General features: G+C 35.7%; 1 protein-coding gene across 1 annotated transcript; it reads left to right on the forward strand.

The window, feature by feature from the left end:
• The first annotated feature begins 19 nt into the window (after positions 1–19).
• On the forward strand, positions 20–27,012 carry LOC132563433 (pseudouridylate synthase RPUSD2-like). Its single transcript, XM_060228193.1, has 10 exons — positions 20–481; positions 7,609–7,732; positions 11,186–11,313; positions 11,963–12,066; positions 14,022–14,188; positions 19,460–19,594; positions 25,039–25,092; positions 25,221–25,312; positions 25,668–26,210; positions 26,661–27,012. The coding sequence occupies exons 1-10, from the start codon at positions 158–160 to the stop codon at positions 26,727–26,729; spliced, it is 1,740 nt and encodes a 579-aa protein (XP_060084176.1). The 5' UTR covers positions 20–157; the 3' UTR covers positions 26,730–27,012.
• The last annotated feature ends 745 nt before the right edge of the window (positions 27,013–27,757 follow it).

A 27,757-nucleotide genomic window follows, 5' to 3' on the forward strand; every position in this document is an offset into this window, starting at 1 on the left:
AAAATGTCTGCGCCCATGGAAGAGACACGTTATATTCAATAATCATATGCGTATCGTTTCATGTGGGATTTTACCACTTACTTGCTATTATTTAATGACAGTTATTACATTTAATGGATTTTCAACGTTTGTTAATTAAAATAACACCCATTCTTCCATGAATCTTATGTTTCAGAAAAACTTGAAATCGTTCAAGAATAAGATTCCCTTTGGAAATTTTTGTTTTCGAGATTTTTCATTAAGTCACGTTATTAAATCAAATAGTGTTATGACGAGCTCTGGAAAAAGTAAAGTTGACACAGATGACACCGAAATGGAAGAGGAATCGAAAGTTGAACCTATCGCATCAAGGCTGGAAATCGACACACATGAAGTAAATTTGAACAATACTAACAAATCCTCTGGTTCCAAAAAATGCCAAAATGAGGCTGATGGAATGCTACCACACCTTACTGGACTCTCCAAGCGAGCACTTAAAAGGGTGAGTTCATTGTAGTATAGACCAAACTAGAAAATGTGGTTCTTTTAATTGTATGCTCCTGTAACAGAGATCATTATTTATTTCAATGCCTCCCTAAGGATTCAAACCCGGGACCTGTAGCTTACTTGTACAACGCTTAACCGATCGAAGAACTCTTTAGCTCAATCTACACTGTTACATTGCCGCCCATGTATTGACTAGGCAATAACACTTAGCCATACCCTACAAGCATCGCTGTAAGTCCTGGAAACTCGAAAACAAATTCTTTCTTGGAGGGGGAGTGCATGTAATCATGGTAAATACTAGCCTCAGTATACCGCTTGGCTAGGGAGAACTTTTCTTTGACTTGACTGGTTGAGCATCAAACTAGTAAGCCAGAGGCATACCTGCCCACTTTCTGATTCAGTGAGGAGTTCCCAATTTTCACTCCAGCCCCGTCTCCTGATCATATGGATCTCAATTTCAGAGATCCTGCTAGGTAGGTCATCAATAACCTTGCAATATTTGTCAAATTGATAAAGCTGATCACCTGCTCACATATTCAAGGCGTAGCTACATGTAGGTGAATAGACTGCCCAATTTTCTAATTAGTGTCTCATAATTCAAGTTAATCTTCGCTGATTGCTATGCTTGGGAGCACACTTGTACATGGCCGATTGTCCCTATGGAAGACCTTTGGTTAGGACTCAGGACTGGGCCCAGGTAAACGGTAGGTTAAGATGAGATAATTATATAAATAAATATGTAGTTATTACTCTGTCCCGGGTTTGAATCCTAATGGAGGCATTTAAATAAAGAATGACCTCTGTTACATTCCTAACTACATTTACAGGACAAAAATAATTTTGTATACACAAATGATAGGATGGAGCTTTGTAAAAAAAATTGCTACCACTGGGGTTCAAACCACTGTCATTTCAGTCTTTAGCAAGACACTTTACTGTTCGACTAAATAAAAAATCTCACTATCTGTGGCTAGTAATGTGACCTTTGTATGTACTCTCAAGTTCTATGCTACATGTATATGTATACTGTCTCTTTCATAAAGTCTTTGATCCTGATGACAGCAACAACACAGGTTCAATATCTCCAAGGAAGCATCCCAATCTCCTATATCTTCTACCCTTGGAGAAGTCAGGTGATTAATTAATCTGTGATAGGAAGGAATAATAAAAGATAATCCTGCACCCAGTGTGATACTTCAATCTACCAATGCTTCAGTCTGTTGCCAGGCACTCTACCAATAGACTAAATGGACGTTGCCACTTTTTTTTAGATGTTGCATAATAGTAACCGGCTTTTCAACTTCTACTTTTAATAATATACCAGTGCAATCACAGGGGTCTGGAAAAGCACTCGTCTGGTCATCATGGACGAGTGAAAATTGTCTTGGACAACCAGATTTATCTTTGTCAGTAGTCCGTCGGACGAGTATTTTTTTTTCCAATGGCATTAATGTTACAACTTAAATGTAAAGAGAATTTAAAACAAAGAAACATGTTTACGGTACTTCGAAAACAAAATATTCCAGTCTGCACTCTAACTTTTAATTACACTGGAACTCCCATGAAAACAAATATAGCATTCAGAATACCTTAGTCATTTTCCCGCAGTCATACTGACAGTGTGAGAACTTAAATATTTTTACTCGCCGAACCGGGCAAGTGCCTATAGAAATCAACTCGCCCAAAACAAAATTCTACTTGCCCAAATTATTAATGGCTACATTGATTCATTTTCATTAGGTTTAACAATAAAGAATTGAGACATGTTAACATTTGGTGAATTTTATTTATTGAAGTTGATGACAAAAGTCAGAACACATTTCTAGGGATAGTTCGTTGTCAGATATGTCTGACAGTGACATGTCATCAATGTCATTTTCTCATATTCTTTCAGTTTGGTTTTATTGTAATTCCCAATCGGCTTCACAACTGGCACTTTTGTGCCAGTGAAGCCATATTGTAATAGGGACGTTTACATGTTGAATTGATGAACCGGAAACACGCTGGATATAACACTGCTAATGATTAGCGTTCCATTACAGTGTATCTGCCAATCAGAATGCGGCTTGTATTTGTCAGTGGCACAACCCATCAACAAATGGTGACGTAAGAAAAAGAAAAGTGTTACGTGTACTTACTATAGGACACATTACGGACACATTACTACTGTACGATTAAGTTACTGTAAACTCGGATATATTACAAACTTACTTCAGCGTATTGGTCAAAGAAATTAAAAACATTATTTTGGAGAGAGGAATTTGTAGTACTCACCAAACCGGACGAGTCAGTTTATGATTTTACTCGCTCAATAATGATATACTCGTCATTGGCGAGCAGGCGAGTGCCAAGTTCGTTCCCTGTACTGATGTCAGGTGCTCTTGGGCAGTACCATCATGTACCGGTCTGTATTTAACAGCACTTGGTCCGTCAGATGTAAATAAACACTACAGCTAGGCCTAAGTTGCGCACAATGTCTATCACTGCATAGATTTTCACTGAAGCTAAAAAGGATGATGAAAGCGATGACAAAAGAATGACTTCATTATTCAATACGGCATACTACATAGCTGTAAATCATGAGCCTTTCTCCAAGTTTGGGAAATTGTGCAACCTACAGGAAAAAATAAAATTAACTTAGGTCACTTGTATTGTAATGCAGATAAGTGTGAAGAATTTGTCAGTTGCAGTGCTCCAGATAGCCTGCGTGAATGCGTTTTCACGCACAATATTTCTAATTTCACGCTAGGAAAAAAATAAGATTTGCGTCATTAACCCGTGCGAAATCCGGACTCTGCGTCAATGTCCGGCTCCAATATTACGTAGTGAAAACTCAATAATCTAAGTCAAACAGACACTTATCAAGTAAACGAAACTCGTAACAAGCGCTTTCTTGATCGTGATTATAAACCAGTCGCATAGCAAATATGGCGCTGTCAAAAATGTTCACAAATTCAGTGTTACCCTAATATGGAAAAACCCATACACTTGATGAAGGCAGGGGTGAAAAAAACCCCTCAATTTATAAAGGTAGGAGTGAAAACCCCACATGTCAAAAAGTTATCTGGAGCACGATACAACTGTTGTATCGTGCTGGTAGAAATGAACAAGCTGGAAAAGAATGTAAAAGAAAGCTGGTTTACTACTGTTTTCTCAGATGGTTCTACTGATAGTTCAGTTGCAGAACAAGAAACAATTTTTACACGTTTTGTTGGGAATGACGACCTTCCCCATACTGAGTTTGTCGGTATTATTACTCTGAAGTCAGCTGATGCTGATGGTGTTTTATCAGGTATACTGGAAGACTTAAAGGAAGTGAACATAGGTGTAAATTTAAGTTGGGTGTAAATTTGATGGGCATCAGTAATGATGGGAATAAAGGGTGGGGTGGCTATTAAGTTAAAACAAAAAGTTGAACATGATATTGTCAAAATTCATTGTGTTGAGTTAGTTGTTTTGGATTCAGTGAAAACAGTTCCCTACCTGAAACAGTTTCAGGATACTGTGAACAATATTTATAAATTCTACTATTATTCACTCAACAGAAGGCGGGAGATGAAAGCAATTGCAGCAATTATTGATGAAAATCCTGTGTCTTAAACAGGCATACAGAAAACACGTTGGGTAGCTTCCAGGCACAGAGTCATTCTAGCTGTCATAAAATCTCTTCTTACTATTGTCACCCATTTTGAGAACTCCTCTCAAGGTAAGGGAGAGGAGGCATATTAAGTGAAAGGGTTCCTAAAGGAAATCCTTTCAGAGCACTTCCTTTGGTTTTTATATTTCCTCAGTGATGTACTACAGATTCTCTCTGAGCTTAGTAAGCAATTCCAGGCTGAATCGTTTGTTGTAAATAAAACAGTACTAAACTTGACACTTGTCTGCTCAGACTTGAGGAGTTAAAGCATGCTAATTGGCAAACTTACCAAGCAATCATTGATTCATTTGACAAAACAAAGTCAGTGTAAAACTGTGGGAAATCATCTATTGATGACAAAACGTTATCAGCTATGCAGTTTGATAAAGTATTTACTGATTGTCTTGACAGTGTCAATCAGTACATAGATCAAGATTTAGATCTCTTAAGGATCACCCAATGGTGGACATGGAAGTATTTGATCATAGACTATAGAGTCTGGCCAATGAACAGGGTTGATCTGGCAAAACATGGCAATGAAACAATAAATAATCTCTGTAAGTATTTCAGTGCTTTATTGTCAAATGAAGAGCAAGAGAATGTCAAAGAGGAATGGCTAGAACTAAAAGGTAAGGATTAGTCCACTTAGGTCTGTTCAGCCAGTGGAAATTCTAGCATCACTTCTTCAGTCTAAGCCAGAAGGCATTGGCAATATTCTTCTTTTAGTACAAATAATGATGACCCTCTCCCCGTCAACAGCAAAATGTGAACGTAATTTTTCTGAAATGAAAAGAATAAAGAGTCAATTCAGATCTACCCTCACACAAAGTTCTCTTCAGGACACGATGAAAATTTGTGCAATGGGACTTACCATCTCAGATTTTGATAGTTCTGTTTGCCTCTCACTATGGATGTCGAAAACAAAAACATCACGGCACATCAAGTCAAGTTCCAGCAAAACACAACTGCACACAGAAAGCAGAGTCGCGTTTGACATGCCCTCCACCGCCACACATAGTGGAGATTCTGAGTCTACTTATAGTGATTTACCGCTTTCCCCTGAAGTGATGGACACTGGCTCAGCCTCAGACTCCAACTAAATGATACTATGTACACGAAAATTAAGATATATACTAAACAAAAAAAGTAAGGTAACACTACTTTATTCTGTGATTAATTAATTAACCCCTTCATAAATCCTTACCAATCATGTACAAATAAAGTAATTGATCAATTCTGATAAAACTGCAGTCATGGTTCATTATAAAACTTTGCGTTCAGTTGATTTTATTCGACTGTAAAGGACGTTGGGGTCAATTTCAAAGGTAACACCATTAGTAACGGGTATGGCCACCGTTTGCGAAGTAAACAGCATTGCAGCGTCATCGCATGATTTTGATAGTTCTGTTTGCCTCTCACTATGGATGTCGAAAACAAAAACATCACGGCACATCAAGTCAAGTTCCAGCAAAACACAACTGCACACAGAAAGCAGAGTCGCGGTTGACATGCCCTCCACCGCCACACATAGTGGAGATTCTGAGTCTACTTATTGTGATTTACCGCTTTCCCCTGAAGTGATGGACACTGGCTCAGCCTCAGACTCCAACTAAATGATACTATGTACACGAAAATTAAGATATATACTAAACAAAAAAAAGTAAGGTAACACTACTTTATTCTGTGATTAATTAATTAACCTCTTCATAAATCCTTACCAATCATGTACAAATAAAGTAATTGATCAATTCTGATAAAACTGCAGTCATGGTTCATTATAAAACTTTGCGTTCAGTTGATTTTATTCGACTGTAAAGGACGTTGGGGTCAATTTCAAAGGTAACACCATTAGTAACGGGTATGGCCACCGTTTGCGAAGTAAACAGCATTGCAGCGTCATCGCATGGAACTCGTAAACCGGCAGATAATTCGAGGAGAGATGTTGTTCCATTCAGTGATCAAGGCTTGGGCCAGCTCCTGCAAGTTTGACGGCTGATTTTGAAGTTCTCTCAAGCGTCGCCCAAGAACGTCCCAGACATGCTCAATCGGTGACAAATCAGGTGATTTAGATGGCCAATCTAACACCTGTGTGTTATTCTGCTGCAAGAAAGTTCTGCTGACACGACTGGTGTGCGCTGGTGCGTTATCCTGTTGAAAAATGGCACTAACGCCATGGCGTATTAAGAATGGCAGAACCACTGGTCTTAAAATTTCGTCCAGATATCGAATGTCGCTTAAATTGCCATTTAACACAACAAGCCTTTCTGTTCTGCACCGCAGCAGTTCGCAAAACACTCCCCTTGTCGCCTCCACACTCTGCGCCTTTCGTCACCGTGTTGCAGACAAAACCTGGACTCATTTGAAACCAGAACATTGTTCCATTGTCGTAAGGCCCAACAGCAGGTGAACACGGGTCCAGTTACGTTGATTATTACGGTGACGTTGCGACAAATTGTGTCCAGTGTAGGGACGCCGCGCTTTCAATTGGTAGGCCCTCAACCTGTTGCGGACTGTTTGGGTAGACACACGGCGCCCAAACAATGTCCTTGTAGTCTCTACTGCAGTTACGAATCCATTGCGCAAGTGTATCAATCGTATACGATGGTCATCCCTGGTGGTCATTTTATGGGATCGGCCGCTTCGGGGACGATCAGATGTTGACCCAGTTTGGTTTAAACGACTTACCAACTGGCAAATTGTCTTAACACTGCAACCAAAATGCCGTGCAACTCGATGGCGAGACTCTCCAGCCTGGATCATGCCTACAGCCCTTTCTCTCTGTACTTGTGACAGCCGGGGCATAATGATAAAGTTGATAGATAGCAAGATTCTGTGATTTCTAAGGATCTATAGAACAGTTGTCAGTTTGAATGTTTATGAAATTCAAGCGAAAATACAAATTAGTCGCAGAAAACATCGTGCAGCTCTTTCGCTAATACAGACTTTCACGCTTGAATGATTTTGGTAACCCCCTTTTATTTTGTAATGTAAAACATTACCACTTTCTAATGTTGCACAAACGTCATTTTGTTATTCAATGTAGTAGTCACCTATTCTTTCAAAGAGAACAAGTTGCCTCAAAATTACTCTGGTTGTTCACGGAACAATATACCATGCAAAACATTTAATTGTACATAAATAAGTATTCCTTGGTTTTCATGTGCGAGGCTCCCCACCCTTTGCATTACATGTGTTCTTAGGAAGTTAGAAAACAGGCTAGTCTTTGGTGCTGTCATTTTCTCTTTGGGCACTTAAGACACTTTACCACAATAGATTCAAAGAGAACAAGTTGCCTCAAAATTACTCTGGTTGTTCACGGAACAATATACCATGCAAAACATTTAATTGTACATAAATAAGTATTCTTTGGTTTTCATGTGCGATTTTTTCTTCCAACGTTTGAAGTTATCTTCACCGACCTATTTATGATACTATATATTTCCTCAAATTCATTTCAGTATATTTTTTTTATAAATTTCTTTCAGATGAAAAGAAATGCTATCAACAAGGAGAGAAGAAAAGCAGCACGTGTTACATCCCTGACAAAGAACTTAAATCCTGGTTTTTCTTCAGACTACTTTGGACTAACAGATTATTACTATGAAAATGGTATGTAAAGATGTCATTGGGGAAACATATTGTTAATAAGAATGAGGTTGATTTACCCATGGGAAAAGAAATGTACAGTTAAACATGTTTATAACGAACCTCTAGGGACCAAGAAAATTAGTTTGTTATAAATATAGTTTGTTATACATATATAACTAATTTTGGCAAACAGTCAGGCATAATTCGTAATAGGAATTGTACATACAATGAAAATAAAGGAGTCTTATTTCATGACTGTATTTTATTACATGTTTAGTATGTCCAAATAAACAACAATTCACATCGCTTCAGAAAAACTTGAATATTTACTTGAAAAAATCACAAATGACAGTGTGCATTTTGTTGCTGTCTCGAATCTTGTTAAGGGTCTTTTGAATGGTATGTAATACATTGAATGCAGATTCAGAAATATCTGACTGGCATTCTATAAAACGATGCAGTTTTGTCAGATATTCCTGTGCGTCCGCTACACTGGAGAGGGAGTCTTTATCAATGTCTATAGTTACGTCATCATCATCATCGTTCTCCACGTTCCCTACATCGTTGAATACCGAATCAACTATGTCAAAATCAGACATTTCCGCTGAATTCATAATGTTAGCATCAACATTTACGTAGTCTGCCATTGTCACCTTGTGCTCCAGTCCAGAATTACCACTTTTCTCTTTCAGTTTAGTAATTAGATTCTGAAGAGAGATGTCATCGTCTTCGTCACCAGTTAGTAAAAATAGAGGCAACTCATCGTCTTTGTCGAATGTTGTATGCCTGGCAAAACCTGCCTTACCAAAACACTTTGCAATACATGTAGCTGAAACATCTCTCCAAGCATTATAAAGCATACGGATGGCCATTGATATATTAACACCTGGATCTTGGTTTTTGTCATGACACTGAAATTAAATAATTTGTAAATATAACTTTACAAAGTCATGTGATATTGAAACATACATCAGAAATAATTAACAAACCAGCCATTGTGTGATAATACTTGTGTATGAAAGTGAATAATTTTGTAATGAGTTACTATGAACATCATGATATTCTGTGAATGAAACAGCATAATAACAAACCACTAACACTTACCTTCAAAAGATATGACACAAGTGCCAATCGGTATTTCACCTTGGTGTTGTAGATAATGCCTTGATCCATTGGTTGGAGTTTACTTGTGGTGTTTAGCGGGAGGAAGGCCAGTTTAATTGCTTGAAGATTTTCAACATTAGACTGTGCTGCGCTGTTATCTACGATCATAAGAATTTTATGGTTTTGTGCTATCATTTGTCGATCCAGAGTTTTAATCCAATCCGTAAAAAATGTTAGATGTCATCCAGGCTTTAGTGTTTGCCTTATATACAACAGGTAGAGATTTCACACCCTTAAAACATCGTGGATTTTGAAACTTTCCAATACCGAGAGGTTTCAGTTTGTCAGATCTGTTCATATTTGCTGTTAATAACACTGTCAATCTTTCTTTTGATGCAATAACCTTCACCTTTTAGTTGTAACATTTTATTTGGTAATAGACGATAAAAAAAAGTTTCATCAGCATTGTACACATCTCCCGCGGCATACTGTTCAATGTGTTTCGAAAGTTTGTTTTTACCCACTCATCTATTTCAGGACATACAACAGCACTTTCCCCACAGACAGAGCGACACATGATATTATGTCTCCAACCACCCATTGTTAGCTTTGAAATCACAGCCTCCTGAGCCCAGATAATGAAATGTTCTTGTTCCATTTTTCTATAAACCATTGATGGAGAGCTTTTTCAACATTTTCATATGCTGCACTTTGGTTTCGTTTCCTGCTTGGCGATGAATTTGCAGACCAATATTGCTTCAAAGTTTCATTTCGATTTTTAAAAATTGTACTCGGTGTTGTTGCTGGAATTTCGAAGCTATCTGTAATATCCTTTTTAGCCTTTTCTCCATTGTCTACTTCACAAATAATTTGGTGTTTGGTTTCAATTGTTAATGCCTTCCGCTTACGAGACAGCAACAACGAAGCCATTTCCTAAATGACAACATCAAGAACAGAATGCAAAGATTTTGTATCGATAAAAACAGTTCAGTAACTCAAAACTCAAAAAACAACAGAACGTAGGTATGTATAACAACTCACTTTATTCGTCAATCTTACCTGTACGTAATTGAAACTTACCTGGACACGGGTGTCAATGCAGGACACACAGCTGACTTCACTCAGGTGTGATGACTGCCTGAGGCCACTACGTTATATGATTATTATTTAGCACTGATATTCACCTGAGTGGACCCAAAAGCTGCTACATCATAAACATTAATTCGTTATGTGAAATTTGTTATATATTTTGATTTTAACATATAAATGATAGGGCAATTGATGGGGAATGAAAAACACTGTGTTATGACCATTAATTGGTAGTAAGCGTGTTTGTTATAAACGTGTTTTACTGTAGCTGGTTCCAAACAAATTTGACCTGAAACATAACTGGAGAAAGGAAATAATTTCTTACATAGATAAAGTTGGTTGGATACCTGGAGTCACATAAAGAGCAGCAGTAGGTCAAAGGAAAAACATAGATGGTCTGGTGGTGCAGTGGTAATTGACTCACCTTTTATCTAGCTGACTGAGGTTTGATTTCCAGATTGGATGTGAAAAGGTATAGGATCACCTGCCCAACCGTGTTGTTTTAACCTGATAGCTAGTTTTGCTATTGTTGTTAAGAGAATAAAATTTATATAAAAATAACTAGCTACTTGTATTTTAAATGCTCCTTACTGTAGGTTAACATCCAATTTTAGTCTGGAACATCATCAATGTCAGCTGATTATTTCTTGCTCTTGGAGACAAGTTTAGGGAAGGGTATCCCCTAAAGGGGACATTTGGTCAATCCTACTCCTCCTTTGTACTTGCAGTCTGTAACTTTGTTTTGTTGGAAATATCACTCCAGCAAGATATGCAATGTTGTTGCGACTCTTGGGGCCAGAAAGGCAGGACAAAATAATAGTAATATTTGAAAATCCTACTCTTTCTGAATCTTTTATCTAAGGCATTATGTTTGGCAAGGTGAACATAATGATTTTATAGGAAATGATGGTCATGTGATCTGTTTGCTCTCTAGTCACAGGCTACAATAATGGTGGAAGGAATTTGATCTCAATCTTTGCTTGCTTGTAATTAGTTGCTACCTGATACAAAACCACTGTGTTATGACAACTGAGTCACAGCTGCCTTCTTGTAACAGGTGGTTTATGGAATTTTGTAGAAGGTAGTATGTCAGAGTATCAGTGATTCTCTCCGTAGAAAGTGTTTTGTAGACAGGTGTCTGTTCAGACCCAGGGGTCTCTTGTAGCATTAAAACTGCAACATCCCTTGGTTTCACACTGAAAACAAGTTTTTAACTGTTTGATGTGTTGTATACAAGGGAATAAATATTGATGGTGCATTACAATATTTTATTTTTGGCAGGTCTAAGAAAAGTGTACCCCTACTACTACAGGTTTGAATCATACGTCAAGGAACGCTGGATAGGCAAAACTCTCCCTGATATTTTAGCAGAATTTCAGGTAGATCCTCAGGAACGAAGTAAAAGTGTGGTGGGTAGTACATGAAATTTTTACATAATATATTAAAATTACATTTATTTATTTATTACTAAATAGCTTCCCATTTATCAATTATTTTCATGATTTCTTACTGTATCATTTTTTTATAACTATTTTGAATTTTTTTGGCTGTGTGCCATGCATAAACTTTTTATCCACCAACCAAAAGACCCAGTAGCCTGTACCTGGCTTGAATGGATAGCTACCAAGTTTATTCAAATGTTTTACCTTGAGGTCACAGGGTTCAAATGCATTAAAATCTTCTCAATGACCAGAAGGCACAGGGTGCAGATAATGGACCTGAATCATTCTGGAATGACCTTGTAGGTCTTTATAGTCAGATGACCGCTAATGCCCATGGGCCTCTTCCTTATTTCTTGTCTCAGTGATTGACATTGATCAGCAAAACTTCAAATATTCTATTTCTCCAATAATATTTTTTAAAACCATAACAAATTGCAGTATTCAGGTAATACATTAAAATTGATCTTTAGAAGACATCAGGGTTTTGGAGTTCTGAAGTTGGTATACAGAAAAATGTAAGATTAAGATATAAATACTCTTGAAATATTGAATGTACATGTATGTTAACATTCATCAGAATTATGCCGTAACTGGAAAATGTATTCTGTTGTGACAGGAAGATATCCTGAGAGATGGTGACTTAATGATAAATGGTGAAGTGATAACAACTGCTGACAGAATACTAAAGTCAAATGATTTCATATCAAACAGAATACACAGGTAATCAAAATACAGAGATAACCAATAAACACAGGTAATCAAATCAATCAGGTAATCAGAATACACAAGTAATAAAAACACAGGTAATCAAAATACATAGTTAATCAAATACACAGGTAATCAAGTATACAGGTAATCAAAATAAACAGGTAATCAATGAATACAGGTAATCAAAATAAACAGGTAATCAAACTACACAGGTGTTCAATGAATACAGGTAATAAAAATAAACAGGTAATCAAAATACATAGTTAATCAAATACACAGGTAATCAAAATACACAGGAAATCAATGAATATAGGTAATCAAAATATGCAGGTAGTCAAAATACACAGGTAATTAAAATAAACAGGTAATCAAAAACAGGTAATAAAATACAGGTAATCAAAGTAAACAGGTAATCAAAATACACAGGTAATCAAAAACACAGGTAATCAAATACAGGTAATCAAAGTAAACAGGTAATCAGAATACACAGGTAATCAATATACACAGGTTATCAAAATAAACAGGAAATCAAAATACACCCGTAATCAAAATACACCGGTTATCAAAACACACAGGTTATCAATATACAGCGGTAATCAAAATAAACAGGTATTCAAAATACACAGGTAATCACAATACACCAGTAATCAATATACACAGGTAATCAAATACACAGGAAATCAAAATATACAGGTAATCAAAATAAACAGGTAATCAAAATACACAGGTAATCAATGAATTCAGGTAATCAATATACACAGGTAATCCACATATATATAATAAACACTGGTAATCAATATGTACAGGTAATCAAAATAAACAGGTAATCAATGAATACAGGTTATCAAAATACAGAGATGATCAATAAACACTGGTTATCAAAATACACAGGTAATCAAAATACACAGGTAATCAATGAATACAGGTAATCAAAATGCACAGGTTATCAATATACACAGGTAATCAATATACACCGGTAATCACCATACACAGGTAATGAATATGCACAGGTGATCAAAATACACAGGTAATCAAAAACACAGGTAATTAATATGCACAGGTGATCAAAATACACAGGTAATCAAAATAAACAGGTTATCAATATACAGAGGTAATCAAAGAATACAGGTTATCAAAAAACACAGGTAATCAAAATACACCGGTAATCAAAATACACAGGTAATCAATGAATACAGGTAATCAAATTGCACAGGTAATCAATATACACAGGTTATCAATATACACAGGTAATCAAAATAAACCGGTTATCAATATACAGAGGTAATCAGTATGCACAGGTAATCAAAATACACTGGTAATCAATATACACAGGTAATCAAAATAAACAGGAAGTCAAAATACACCGGTAATCAAAATACACAGGTAATCACAATACACAGATAATCTGTATACACAGGTAATCAAAATAAACAGGTGATCAAACTATACAGATAATCAAAACACACAGGTAATCAAAATACACAGGTAATTAATATACAGAGGTAATCAATATGCACATGTTATCAATATAAACAGGTAATCAAAACACACAGGTAATCAAAATACACAGGTAATTGATATACAGAGGTAATCAATATGCACATGTTATCAATATACACATGTTATCAATATACACAGGTAATCAAATTACACAGGTAATCAATATACACAGGTAATAAAAATAAACAGGTTATCACAATACGCCGGTAATCAATATACACAGGTTATCACCATACACCGGTAATCAAATTGCACAGGTAATCAAAATACACAGGTAATCAATATATATGGGTTGTCAAAAACACAGGTAATCAATATTTTATACTTGAAAAACTGGAACTTAATTTTCTGCTTTTTTTTATTTTTAGTTGAATATTTAAGATTATCAAAAGACAATGACATTACAATTATTTCAGGTATGTCTGTTACAGTATGTTTTTGTACCCAAAACTTTGTTATTTTGATAGACATGAGAATCCTGTCACTGGAAAACCACTGGAAATTGTTGCAGATGATGAGAATGTTATTGTGTTAAACAAACCGTCTTCAATTCCTGTCCACCCCTGTGGAAGATATCGTTTCAACTCCATCCCCTTCATTCTTGGCAAAGATCTGGGCTACGCTAATCTACGTAGTATGTCCAATATTTACTCTAGTTGTACTCTCTATGATTTGTGCCTCTATCTGCTAACAGCCAGGATTGTTTTGATGTGAGGTCTCTTTGTAAGAACTCTCTAACTTTTATTTATTGGCTAATTTTAATGACGCCTGTTACAAATATTCTTGATTACACATTGCAGAATTTTGCATTTATTATTTTACAGAGTTATTCCCCTTTTATTTGCAAATTATAGTTATCAATATACACAGGTAATCAATATACAAGGCAATATAACTTTTCAATTTATGCACAGGTAATCAAAATACACTGCATTAGTCCTTACACGTAATCACATCCTGTAAAATTTGGAATGATAAATACAAGGTTTAAGCTGTAGAAGGATGTAGACTATAAATACAAGGTTTAGTAGCTGTAAAAGGATGTAGACTATAAATACAAGGTTTAGTGGCTGTAAAAGGTTGTAGACTATAAATACTAGGTTTTGTAGCTGTAAAAGGTTGTAGACTATAAATACTAGGTTAAGTAGCTGTAAAAGGATGTAGACTATAAATACAAGGTTTAGTAGCTGTAAAAGGATGTAGACTATAAATACAAGGTTTAGTGGCTGTAAAAGGATGTAGACTATAAATACAAGGTTTAGTAGCTGTAAAAGGTTGTAGCTGTAAAAGGTTGTAGACTATAAATACAAGGTTTAGTAGCTGTAAAAGGATGTAGACTATAAATACAAGGTTTAGTGGCTGTAAAAGGTTGTAGACTATAAATACTAGGTTTTGTAGCTGTAAAAGGATGTAGGCTGTAAATACAAGGTTTAGTAGCTGCAGAAGGATGTAGACTATAAATACAAGGGTTAGTAGCTCTAGAAGGTTGTAGGCTATAAATACTAGGTTTAGTAGCTGTAAAAGGATGTAGACTATAAATACAAGGTTTAGTAGCTGTAAAAGGATGTAGACTATAAATACTAGGTTAAGTAGCTGTAAAAGGATGTAGACTATAAATACAAGGTTTAGTAGCTGTAAAAGGATGTAGACTATAAATACTAGGTTTAGTAGCTGTAAAAGGATGTAGACTATAAATACTAGGGTTAAAAGGATGTAGACTATAAATAAGGTAGCTGTAAAAGGTTTAGTAGCTGTAAAATGTAGACTTTAAATACAAGGTTAAGTAGCTGTAAAAGGTTGTAGACTATAAATACAAGGTTTAGTAGCTGTAAAAGGTTGTAGACTATAAATACAAGGTTTAGTGGCTGTAAAAAGGATGTAGACTATAAATACTAGGTTTAGTAGCTGTAAAAGGTTGTAGACTATAAATACTAGGTTAAGTAGCTGTAAAAGGATGTAGACTATAAATACAAGGTTTAGTAGCTGTAAAAGGATGTAGACTATAAATACTAGGTTTAGTAGCTGTAAAAGGATGTAGACTATAAAAACTAGGTTAAGTAGCTGTAAAAGGTTGTAGACTATAAATACTAGGTTTAGTAGCTGTAAAAGGATGTAGACTATAAATACTAGGTTTAGTAGCTGTAAAAGGATGTAGACTATAAATACAAGGTTTAGTAGCTGTAAAAGGATGTAGACTATAAATACTAGGTTTAGTGGCTGTAAAAGGTTGTAGACTATAAATACTAGGTTTTGTAGCTGTAAAAGGTTGTAGACTATAAATACTAGGTTTAGTAGCTGTAAAAGGATGTAGACTATAAATACAAGGTTTAGTAGCTGTAAAAGGATGTAGACTATAAATAAGGTTTAGTAGCTGTAAAAGGATGTAGACTAAATAAAGTAGCTGTAAAAGGATGTAGGTATTAGGTAGTAGCTGTAAAAGGATGTAGACTATAAATATAAGTACTGTAAAAGGAGGACTATAAATAGTTTTGTAGCTGTAAAAGGATGTAGACTATAAATACAAGGTTTAGTAGCTGTAAAAGGATGTAGACTATAAATACTAGGTTTAGTAGCTGTAAAAGGATGTAGACTATAAATACTAGGTTTAGTGGCTGTAGCAGGATGTAGACTATCAATACAAGGTTTAGTAGCTGTAAAAGGATGTAGACTATAAATACTAGGTTTAGTAGCTGTAAAAGGATGTAGACTATAAATACAAGGTTTAGTAGCTGTAAAAGGATGTAGACTATAAATACTAGGTTTAGTAGCTGTAAAAGGATGTAGACTATAAATACAAGGTTTAGTAGCTGTAAAAGGATGTAGACTATAAATACTAGGTTTAGTAGCTGTAAAAGGATGTAGACTATAAATACTAGGTTTAGTGGCTGTAGAAGGATGTAGACTATAAATACAAGGTTTAGTAGCTGTAAAAGGATGTAGACTATAAATACTAGGTTAAGTAGCTGTAAAAGGATGTAGACTATAAATACAAGGTTTAGTAGCTGTAAAAGGATGTAGACTATAAATACTAGGTTTAGTAGCTGTAAAAGGATGTAGACTATAAATACTAGGTTTAGTGGCTGTAAAAGGATGTAGACTATAAATACAAGGTTTAGTAGCTGTAAAAGGATGTAGACTATAAATACAAGGTTTAGTAGCTGTAAAAGGATGTAGACTATAAATACTAGGTTTAGTAGCTGTAAAAGGATGTAGACTATAAATACTAGGTTTAGTGGCTGTAAAAGGATGTAGACTATAAATACAAGGTTTAGTAGCTGTAAAAGGTTGTAGACTATAAATACAAAAGCTGTTGTAGACTATAAACCATAGGTTAAGTAGCTGTAAAAGGATGTAGACTATGAATACAAGGTTTAGTAGCTGTAAAAGGATGTAGACTATAAATACTAGGTTTAGTAGCTGTAAAAGGATGTAGACTATAAATACTAGGTTTAGTCGCTGTAAAAGGATGTAGACTATAAATACAAGGTTTAGTAGCTGTAAAAGGATGTAGACTATAAATACAAGGTTAAGTGGCTGTAAAAGGATGTAGACTATAAATACAAGGTTTAGTAGCTGTAAAAGGATGTAGACTATAAATACAAGGTTTAGTTTAAAAGGATGTAGCTGTAAAAGGATGTATGTAGACTATAAATACTAGGTTTAGTAGCTGTAAAAGGATGTAGACTATAAATACTAGGTTTAGTAGCTGTAAAAGGATGTAGACTATAAATACTAGGTTTAGTGGCTGTAGAAGGATGTAGACTATAAATACAAGGTTTAGTAGCTGTAAAAGGATGTAGACTATAAATACTAGGTTTAGTGGCTGTAAAAGGTTGTAGACTATAAATACTAGGTTTAGTAGCTGTAAAAGGATGTAGACTATAAATATAAAGTAGCTGTAAAAGGTTGTAGTAGCTGTAAAAAAGGTTTAGTAGCTGTAAAAGGATGTAGACTATAAATACTAGGTTTAGTGGCTGTAAAAGGTTGTAGACTATAAATACTAGGTTTAGTAGCTGTAAAAGGATGTAGACTATAAATACAAGGTTTAGTAGCTGTAAAAGGATGTAGACTATAAATACTAGGTTTAGTAGCTGTAAAAGGTTGTACACTATAAATACTAGGTTAAGTAGATGTAAAAGGATGTAGACTATAAATACAAGGTTTAGTAGCTGTAAAAGGTTGTAGACTATAAATACTAGGTTTAGTAGCTGTAAAAGGATGTAGACTATAAATACAAGGTTAAGTAGCTGTAAAAGGATGTAGACTATAAATACAAGGTTTAGTAGCTGTAAAAGGATGTAGACTATAAATACTAGGTTTAGTAGCTGTAAAAGGATGTAGACTATAAATACAAGGTTTAGTAGCTGTAAAAGGATGTAGACTATAAATACTAGGTTTAGTAGCTGTAAAAGGATGTAGACTATAAATACTAGGTTTAGTGGCTGTAAAAGGATGTAGACTATAAATACAAGGTTTAGTAGCTGTAAAAGGATGTAGACTATAAATACTAGGTTTAGTAGCTGTAAAAGGATGTAGACTATAAATACAAGGTTTAGTGGCTGTAAAAGGTTGTAGACTATAAATACAAGGTTTAGTAGCTGTAGAAGGATGTAGACTATAAATACAAGGTTTTGTAGCTGTAAAAGGTTGTAGACTATAAATACTAGGTTAAGTAGCTGTAAAAGGATGTAGACTATAAATACAAGGTAAAAGGATGTAGCTGTAAAAGGATGTAGACTATAAATACTAGGTTTAGTAGCTGTAAAAGGATGTAGACTATAAATACTAGGTTTAGTAGCTGTAAAAGGATGTAGACTATAAATACTAGGTTTAGTGGCTGTAAAAGGATGTAGACTATAAATACAAGGTTTAGTAGCTGTAAAAGGATGTAGACTATAAATACAAGGTTTAGTGGCTGTAGAAGGTTGTAGACTATAAATACAAGGTTTAGTAGCTGTAAAAGGATGTAGACTATAAATACAAGGTGTAGTGGCTGTAAAAGGTTTAGTGTAAAAGGATGTGTAAAAGGTTCAAGTAGCTGTAGACTATAAATACAAGGTTTAGTAGCTGTAAAAGGATGTAGACTATAAATACTAGGTTTAGTAGCTGTAAAAGGATGTAGACTATAAATACTAGGTTTAGTGGCTGTAAAAGGATGTAGACTATAAATACAAGATTTAGTAGCTATAAAAGGATGTAGACTATAAATACTAGGTTTAGTAGCTGTAAAAGGATGTAGACTATAAATACTAGGTTTAGTTTTAGTAGCTGTAAAAGGATGTAGACTATAAAGCTGTAAAAGGATGTAGACTATAAATACTAGGTTTAGCTGTAAAAGGTTGTAGACTATATAGGTTTAGTAGCTGTAAAAGGATGTAGACTATAAATACAAGGTTTAGTAGCTGTAAAAGGATGTAGACTATAAATACAAGGTTTAGTAGCTGTAAAAGGATGTAGACTATAAATACTAGGTTTAGTAGCTGTAAAAGGATGTAAGGCTGTAAAAGGTTGTAGGCAAATAAAAGGGTTTTTTTGGCTGTTGCTAATTAATTAATAATATTTAGGAATTTTTCATATGAATACATTTTGTTGCATTTTTTTCAAGGGTGGAAATTTGAATTGAAAAATGACTTGAAATACAGATTTCTTTAGAAAAATATTGAAAATTTATGTGTAATGTACAAAATGTAGTGTCATGTACAAAATGTAGTAAATTATTGTCTTATATGAACTATAGTTTTGGGGTTCTTCACATTAAGAGCACCATTGATGTGCTCCAAAATAATATAGTTCAATGACTTCTTTTTCTAGTTCCCAGGTGTGATGTTGATGTACACTGTGTAGATTTTTGGCATATTCAATGCACTATGATATGAAGGATTGACTTAATATGGATATTTCAGAGGTGTGATAGAGTGTGACCAACCATTAGGTGTCCTGTCCAGAAAGGACAGTCTGTATGGTGTCGTGCCAGAAGGGAAGGCTAGTAAAACAATATTTGAATACATCAGCTACAACGGAACATCCAGTTTAATTAGGTGTAAGTTTGGACTTCAGTATTTGCCTAACCAACTTTTTCTCTGTTTGAAAAATGATTGATGTGCTTAAATTACATGTGAAAGTATAATTCATATGGCAGAATTTTTTGTTTATTTTTCCAATCCAACTTTTGTTTTCTTCTGCAGTTTCATTTCTAAACCTTTCATCGTAATTACATGTAGTTTTTTATTACTCCTAAAGGGCAGCTTAAGGCATTAAAATGTCTGACTGCCTTTATCAATAGTCCTCTACCTCTAGGTCGCAGGCTCCAGGTCTATGTAGGGTAGTCACCAGCTAAACTGACCTCATGTCAGTGGTTTTACTCTGGGAAATCTGACTTTCCTCCACCACCCAAATCATGTCCTTGGAACTACCAAGACTATGATAGACTGGAGCAGCATCAAACTATTATTGATTAGCTCATCCTTTTTCATTCTCCAGCTATCTAATATAGATGAAGGTATATAGTGTAAGTGATGTCTACCCATGGCCATCCTAATCCATATCAGTCCTATCCCATCCTAATCCATATCAGTCCTTTCCCATCCTAATCCATATCAGTCCTATCCCATCCTAATCCATATCAGTCCTATCCCATCCTAATCCATATCAGTCCCATCCCATCCTAATCCATATCAGTCCTATCCCATCCTAATCCATATTAGTCCTTTCCCATCCTAATCCATATCAGTGCTTTCCCATCCTAATCCATATAGGTCCCATCCCATCCTTATCCATATCAGTCCTATTCCATTCTCAGTCCTATTCCATCCTATTCCATATCAGACCTTTCCCATCTTAATCCATATCAGTTCTTTTCCATCTTAATCCATATAGGTCCCATCCCATCCTAATCCATATCAGTCCTTTCCCATCCTAATCCATATCAGTCCTGTCCATTCTTAATCCATAACAGCCCCCTTTCCCATCTTAATCCATATAGATCCCATCCCATCCTTATCCATATCAGTCCTTTCCAATCTTAATCCATATCAGTCCTTTCCCATCTTAATCCATATAGGTCCCATCCCATCCTTATCCATATCAGTCCTTTCCTATTTTAATCCATTTGGTCCCATCCCATCCTAATCCATATCAGTCCTATCCCATCCTAATCCATATCAGTCCCATCCCATCCTAATCCATATCAGTCCTATCCCATCCTAATCCATATTAGTCCTTTCCCATCCTAATCCATATCAGTGCTTTCCCATCCTAATCCATATAGGTCCCATCCCATCCTTATCCATATCAGTCCTATTCCATCCTATTCCATATCAGACCTTTCCCATCTTAATCCATATCAGTTCTTTTCCATCTTAATCCATATAGGTCCCATCCCATCCTAATCCATATCAGTCCTTTCCCATCCTAATCCATATCAGTCCTGTCCATTCTTAATCCATAACAGCCCCCTTTCCCATCTTAATCCATATAGATCCCATCCCATCCTTATCCATATCAGTCCTTTCCAATCTTAATCCATATCAGTCCTTTCCCATCTTAATCCATATAGGTCCCATCCCATCCTTATCCATATCAGTCCTTTCCTATTTTAATCCATTTGGTCCCATCCCATCCTAATCCATATCAGTCCTGTCCAATCTTAATCCATATCAGTCCTATTCCATTCTCAGTCCTACCCCATCCTTTTCCATCTTAGTCCTACCCCATCCTTTCCCATCTCAGTCCTACCCCATCCTATTCCATATCAGTCCTTTTCCATCTCAGTCATGTTCCCTCCTAATCCATATCAGTCCTTTCCCATTCTAATCCATATCAGTCCTTTCCCATCCTACTCCATATCAGTCCTTTCCCATCCTATTCCATATCAGTCCTTTCCAGTCCTAATCCATATCAGTCCTATCCCATCCTATTCCATATCAGTCCTTTCCCATCTTATTCCATATCAGTCCTATCCGATCCTATTCCATATCAGTCCTTTCCCATCCTATTCCATATCAGTCCTATCTCATCCTATTTCATATCAGTCCTTTCCAGTCCTAATCCATATCAGTCCTATCCCATCCTATTCCATATCAGTCCTTTCCAGTCCTAATCCATATCAGTCCTATCCCATCCTATTCCATATCAGTCCTTTCCAGTCCTAATCCATATCAGTCCTATCCCATCCTATTCCATATCAGTCCTTTCCCATCCTAATCCATATCAGTCCTATCCCATCCTATTCCATATCAGTCCTTTCCAGTCCTAATCCATATCAGTCCTATCCCATCCTAATCCATATCAGTCCTTTCCAGTCCTAATCCATATCAGTCCTATCTCATCCTATTCCATATCAGTCCTATCCCATCCTCTTCCATATCAGTCCTATCACGTCCTATTCCATATCAGTCCTATCTCATCCTATTCCATATCAGTCCTATCCCATCCTCTTCCATATCAGTCCTATCCCATCCTATTCCATATCAGTCGTTTCCCATCCTATTCCATATCAGTCCTATCCCATCCTCTTCCATATCAGTACTATCCCATCCTATTCCATATCAGTCCTTTCCAGTCCTAATCCATATCAGTCCTATCCCATCCTATTCCATATCAGTCCTTTCCCATCTTATTCCATATCAGTCCTATCTGATCCTATTCCATATCAGTCCTTTCCCATCCTATTTCATATCAGTCCTTTCCAGTCCTAATCCATATCAGTCCTATCCCATCCTATTCCATATCAGTCCTTTCCAGTCCTAATCCATATCAGTCCTATCCCGTCCTTTTCCATATCAGTCCTTTCCAGTCCTAATCCATATCAGTCCTATCCCATCCTATTCCATATCAGTCCTTTCCCATCCTAATCCATATCAGTCCTATCCCATCCTATTCCATATCAGTCCTTTCCAGTCCTAATCCATATCAGTCCTATCCCATCCTAATCCATATCAGTCCTTTCCAGTCCTAATCCATATCAGTCCTATCTCATCCTATTCCATATCAGTCCTATCCCATCCTCTTCCATATCAGTCCTATCCCATCCTATTCCATATCAGTCGTTTCCCATCCTATTCCATATCAGTCCTATCCCATCCTCTTCCATATCAGTACTATCCCATCCTATTCCATATCAGTCCTTTCCAGTCCTAATCCATATCAGTCCTATCCCATCCTATTCCATATCAGTCCTTTCCCATCTTATTCCATATCAGTCCTATCCGATCCTATTCCATATCAGTCCTTTCCCATCCTATTTCATATCAGTCCTTTCCAGTCCTAATCCATATCAGTCCTATCCCATCCTATTCCATATCAGTCCTTTCCAGTCCTAATCCATATCAGTCCTATCCCGTCCTTTTCCATATCAGTCCTTTCCAGTCCTAATCCATATCAGTCCTATCCCATCCTATTCCATATCAGTCCTTTCCCATCCTAATCCATATCAGTCCTATCCCATCCTATTCCATATCAGTCCTTTCCAGTCCTAATCCATATCAGTCCTTTCCCATCCTAATCCATATCAGTCCTATCCCATCCTATTCCATATCAGTCCTTTCCAGTCCTAATCCATATCAGTCCTATCCCATCCTAATCCATATCAGTCCTTTCCAGTCCTAATCCATATCAGTCCTATCCCATCCTATTCCATATCAGTCCTATCTCATCCTATTCCATATCAGTCCTATCCCATCCTCTTCCATATCAGTCCTATCCCATCCTATTCCATATCAGTCCTATCTCATCCTATTCCATATCAGTCCTATCCCATCCTCTTCCATATCAGTCCTATCCCATCCTATTCCATATCAGTCGTTTCCCATCCTATTCCATATCAGTCCTATCCCATCCTCTTCCATATCAGTCCTATCCCATCCTATTCCATATCAGTCCTTTCCAGTCCTAATCCATATCAGTCCTATCTCATCCTATTCCATATCAATCCTAACCTGAGAACATCTCAACAATATTGTTTTATATCTACCCCATTACATGAAGTTCTAAAATTTTAATATTGAGATGATCAGTTTGTCATGTTATAGGGTCAAAGGTTAATTTGAGAGTTGTCATATACATGGATGTAGGTACATTCACATCTTACTGACATTTTTTAGTCATTGTGCATTTTCGTCGCTGTCTGCCATAAATAAGCTTTTGACATTTTAAACTTCATCTGAAGTTCCACCAGTGGATTGAACTCCAATTTGCATGAAATGATCCCAAGATGGTCTTGACCAAGTGTTGTTATTTTTTCGGGTGTGCCTGAAATCCGAGATGGCCACCATTGCTGCCATCTTGAAAAACATACATACTTTAATTTTTTTCTCCAGTACCACTTGTGACATTTAGCTAAAAATTGTTGAGAATGTTTAGGAAAGGTAGCGAACAACGTGTTAAAATTTTTCGACCTTGTCAAAACTTCAACATGGCAACCAGAGAGGCCATTTTTTAACATGATTTCACAATCATGGTTTTCCTGTGCAATACCTATTTCAAACGTCTTCTCAAGTTTCACCATTGGAATTGAGCTCCGACTTGCATGAAATGATCCTGAGATAGTTGTGACCAAGTGTTTTTATTTTTCATGTTGATCTGAGATCCAAGATGGACGCCATCTTGCAAAACAAATTGTAAACTTATTCACTAGAACCACTTGTGACATTGAGCTAAAATTTGGTTGAATTGTTCAGGAAAGGTAGCCAAAGAAAATGCAAGGTGTTGGTATTTTTCGACTGTGTCAAAACTTCAACTGGGAGGCTATTTTGTAACATAATTGTGCAAACATGGTTTTCCTGTGCAACACCTATTTCAAACTTCTCAATTTTCACCAGTGGGATTGAGCTCCAACTTATCTGAAATGATCCAGTGATGGTTCTGACTGGCCAAGTGTTGTTATTTTTTTGCTTGTTTTGTTTGTTAAGGAGAAGAAAGAGATGGTCAGCTGTTATTTTTCAGCCAGATCAAAACTTCAAAACATGGTAACCACAGTAGTAGTTTTGTAAAATGATTGTGAAACTTTTTTCATGAGCAGAACTAACCATTTATGAGTGTCTGATACTTACAAGAAATGTTCAAAATTTGAATTCATTAGATTAGTCAGACCACCATCAGCTAATTCTGTGATTTGTCCATCAATTCCTCAAGCCTTGGCCCTCTTGTTTTAAAATTTATTATTAGCCTTGGGGCCATCACATTAGCACTAACTCAAAGGCAGGGAATGTGCCGGACAAAAGATACAAAGGATAGTTATATTCTACCTGACAGCAATATAATATGGAATGGTTTATTACTTAGCATGAACTCGTCATCAAATAATTATTGACCATACTGTTTTATTGGTCTTGTCCATTGAGAATAACATCTTAATGTTCGCAGAAATATATTTGTTGATATCTGTAAAAATTTAGAAAAAATAATGAGATGAAATAATTGATAAAGAAAAAGAAGAATCTGAATTTAATGTCCATTTATTCAAGATTTGATTTTTATTTATTTCAGGTTTGCCTCAAACTGGTAGAACCCATCAAATTCGACTGCACTTGCAGTATCTAGGTATAACACACAAACACACAGATTTCAATTAACAAATATAAATTATACAAATACAATAGTACAATAGTGTATAAATCATTGATGTCATAAGCCAACCCTTGGGGTCAAGCTCTTGTTTCTTTTCACAGGCTTCCCAGTAAAGAATGATCCTTTGTACAATAAAGGCTGTTTTGGCCCAAACAATGCTAAAGGTGGCATTCTGGAAAAATCCTTGACAGAGGTAAATAGATGTTTCAGAATTTAGTTGTTATCAATTTTGCCTTTAAAATTAAAGATACATTCAATTTGTTTTGTAGATTGCTTACATATTAAAATAATTCTTGTCCTAAAGACTGCATCACTTTCAAATGATAGATTCATGCTAATTGATAATTTTCTGATGTACTTGCAGGCCTGAACAAATGTTCTAATATTTTTAACTTTCCAACATTAAGTTCTACATTCACTTAATGTGATTTCAAAGTTGGATTTTGTCTCAGATCTTAAATTATTTCTATTGGTCAGAAACTGATTGATTGTAATTTAAGCAGTTATAAAAATATAAATGTATCAGAAATGTATAATTTTCATTACAGATTGTAAAGTCCTTCAGAGAAAAGCACAACACTGGTTTATGGGTTGAAGGCGACAACCCATTGTTTCAGAAGAGACTTGATGAGATAAAAGTACAGATTGAACAAAAAGATGTCAAACATCAAGAAGAGGCACAATCTTCTCATGGTCACAATGAAGCTTGTGAGTCAAATCCTTGTCAGACGAAGGCTTGTGAATTGAATCAGAAAGAGATTTCTAGTTCCAGTCAGTGTGGGAAAAAGGCTTCTAACTCAAGTGTTTGTGAGACAGATGTGTCTGATTCACCTGTACTTCCTATATCAGTCCTGCCTGAAGAGGAACCCAAAGCTAAACGATGTAAACTTGTTGACAGTAATTCTGATGTTGATTCCCTAACAGAGTCAATAACCACTGACCAGTGTAGACAAAAAGTCAGGACATATATGAAACCTGAATTCAACCCACAGCAATGGGTACCTGATGAAAAATGCTTCTATTGCAGGAAGAGTTTCATGGACCCAAAGCCATCTGACATGATCATGTATCTTCATGCTCTTAAATACAAGGTGATTGAACTGAATTGTTTCATGGCTACTATTTCGGAATGTGTAAATGTGTCTTTGAAGCATAATTGTTTTTTATATATACTAAGCATATTCATTATTGACTCTTCATGCAATTTGATAACAGTTCTATATTTTTGGAACAATTTGGATTGAGTACCAAACATCTGACTGCCTGCAAATTGAAACGGTTTCAAACATTATAAAAATTCACCTGGTTTACCTTTCCCTACACATGAAAGAAGTCAGAAGGATTCAAGCCATCTATCCACAATTTCAAATTGTGTTATTTTAGCAATGATCACGACCAAGACAAAAAACTAATATCATGGTAGATTTTCAAAACCTTTTTGCCTAATGGTTGCAAAACTCAGTTATTACTGTTGTTTTATTTTGAATAATTCACTTACAATTTGAAAATGTTTCATTTAAGATTTTTTTCTTTGTTGCCAGGGACCGAAATGGGAATATGAGACACCACTGCCTGATTGGGCAAGAGACGATTGGGTAGAACCAATGTGATGGACAATAGACACTTTAGGCAATGATTGTGTCTATATGTCACATTGTGACAGATACACAAGTATTTGTACACATTGTCATCTGGATTGTGAACCAAGCAATGATGGGCTGTCGCCTTCACACATTGACAGTTTTTATTGTTTAATGGCATATGCTATGAAAATAAAACTTGAGTCCTGTGAAGATGAAGAAGAAAAAGACAATGACATGAAAAGATTCAGTTCAGTGTCATTGTAATCACCAATCTTCATCAAAGTAAAATAAAGTTATGTTATTGTGTTTATTATATTAGTTGTTGTTGTTTATGTAAAGTACATATCAGTGTCATGGAGACAAGTAACTGAGTAAGAAGTCTGACTGAAGCATTTTAGTTTTTTTATTTTCCGACGAAATTTTTCTCATAATAAATAACAAATATTGACACACAGAGCACTCACACCCGTCATTCTCTCATAATATAAATTACATTATGTCATCTGAAATTTTACAATTATTATTCGTAGATATCATTCACTATTATCATCTTCATGTTACACTCACTATTACATCATCATCATCATCATCATCATCATCATCAATCATCATCAATCAGCATCATCATCATCAATCAATCAATCAATCATCATCATCATCATCATCATCATCATCATCATCATCATCATCATCATCATCATCAATCAGCATCATCATCATCATCATCATCATCAATCAGCATCATCATCATCATCATCATCCTCGTCATCATCATCATCATCAATCAGCATCATCATCATCATCATCCTCGTCATCATCATCATCATCATCATCATCATCATCATCATCATCAATCATCATCAATCAGCATCATCATCATTATCATCATCATCATCATCATCATCATCAATCAGCATCATCATCATTATCATCATCATCATCATCATCATCATCATCATCAGCATCATCATCATTATCATCATCATCATCATCATCATCATCATCATCATCATCATCATCATCACCAATCATCATCAATCAGCATCATCATCATT

This window comes from Ylistrum balloti, unplaced genomic scaffold (genome assembly GCF_031769215.1).
Source record: "Ylistrum balloti isolate Yb309-2 unplaced genomic scaffold, AGI_CSIRO_Ybal_v1 Utg371718, whole genome shotgun sequence".
In the NCBI taxonomy this organism is placed as follows: Eukaryota; Metazoa; Mollusca; class Bivalvia; order Pectinida; family Pectinidae; genus Ylistrum; species Ylistrum balloti.

Bases quoted from the DNA above. Each gene is read 5' to 3' on its own strand.
- LOC132563433 (XM_060228193.1), top strand. From the start codon at position 158: ATGAATCTTATGTTTCAGAAAAACTTGAAATCGTTCAAGAATAAGATT. The intron at 19,595-25,038 runs GTAAGTTTGGAC...TATTTATTTCAG, and splicing joins AACATCCAGTTTAATTAGGT to GTTTGCCTCAAACTGGTAGA. The intron at 25,093-25,220 runs GTATAACACACA...TTCTTTTCACAG, and splicing joins ACTGCACTTGCAGTATCTAG to GCTTCCCAGTAAAGAATGAT.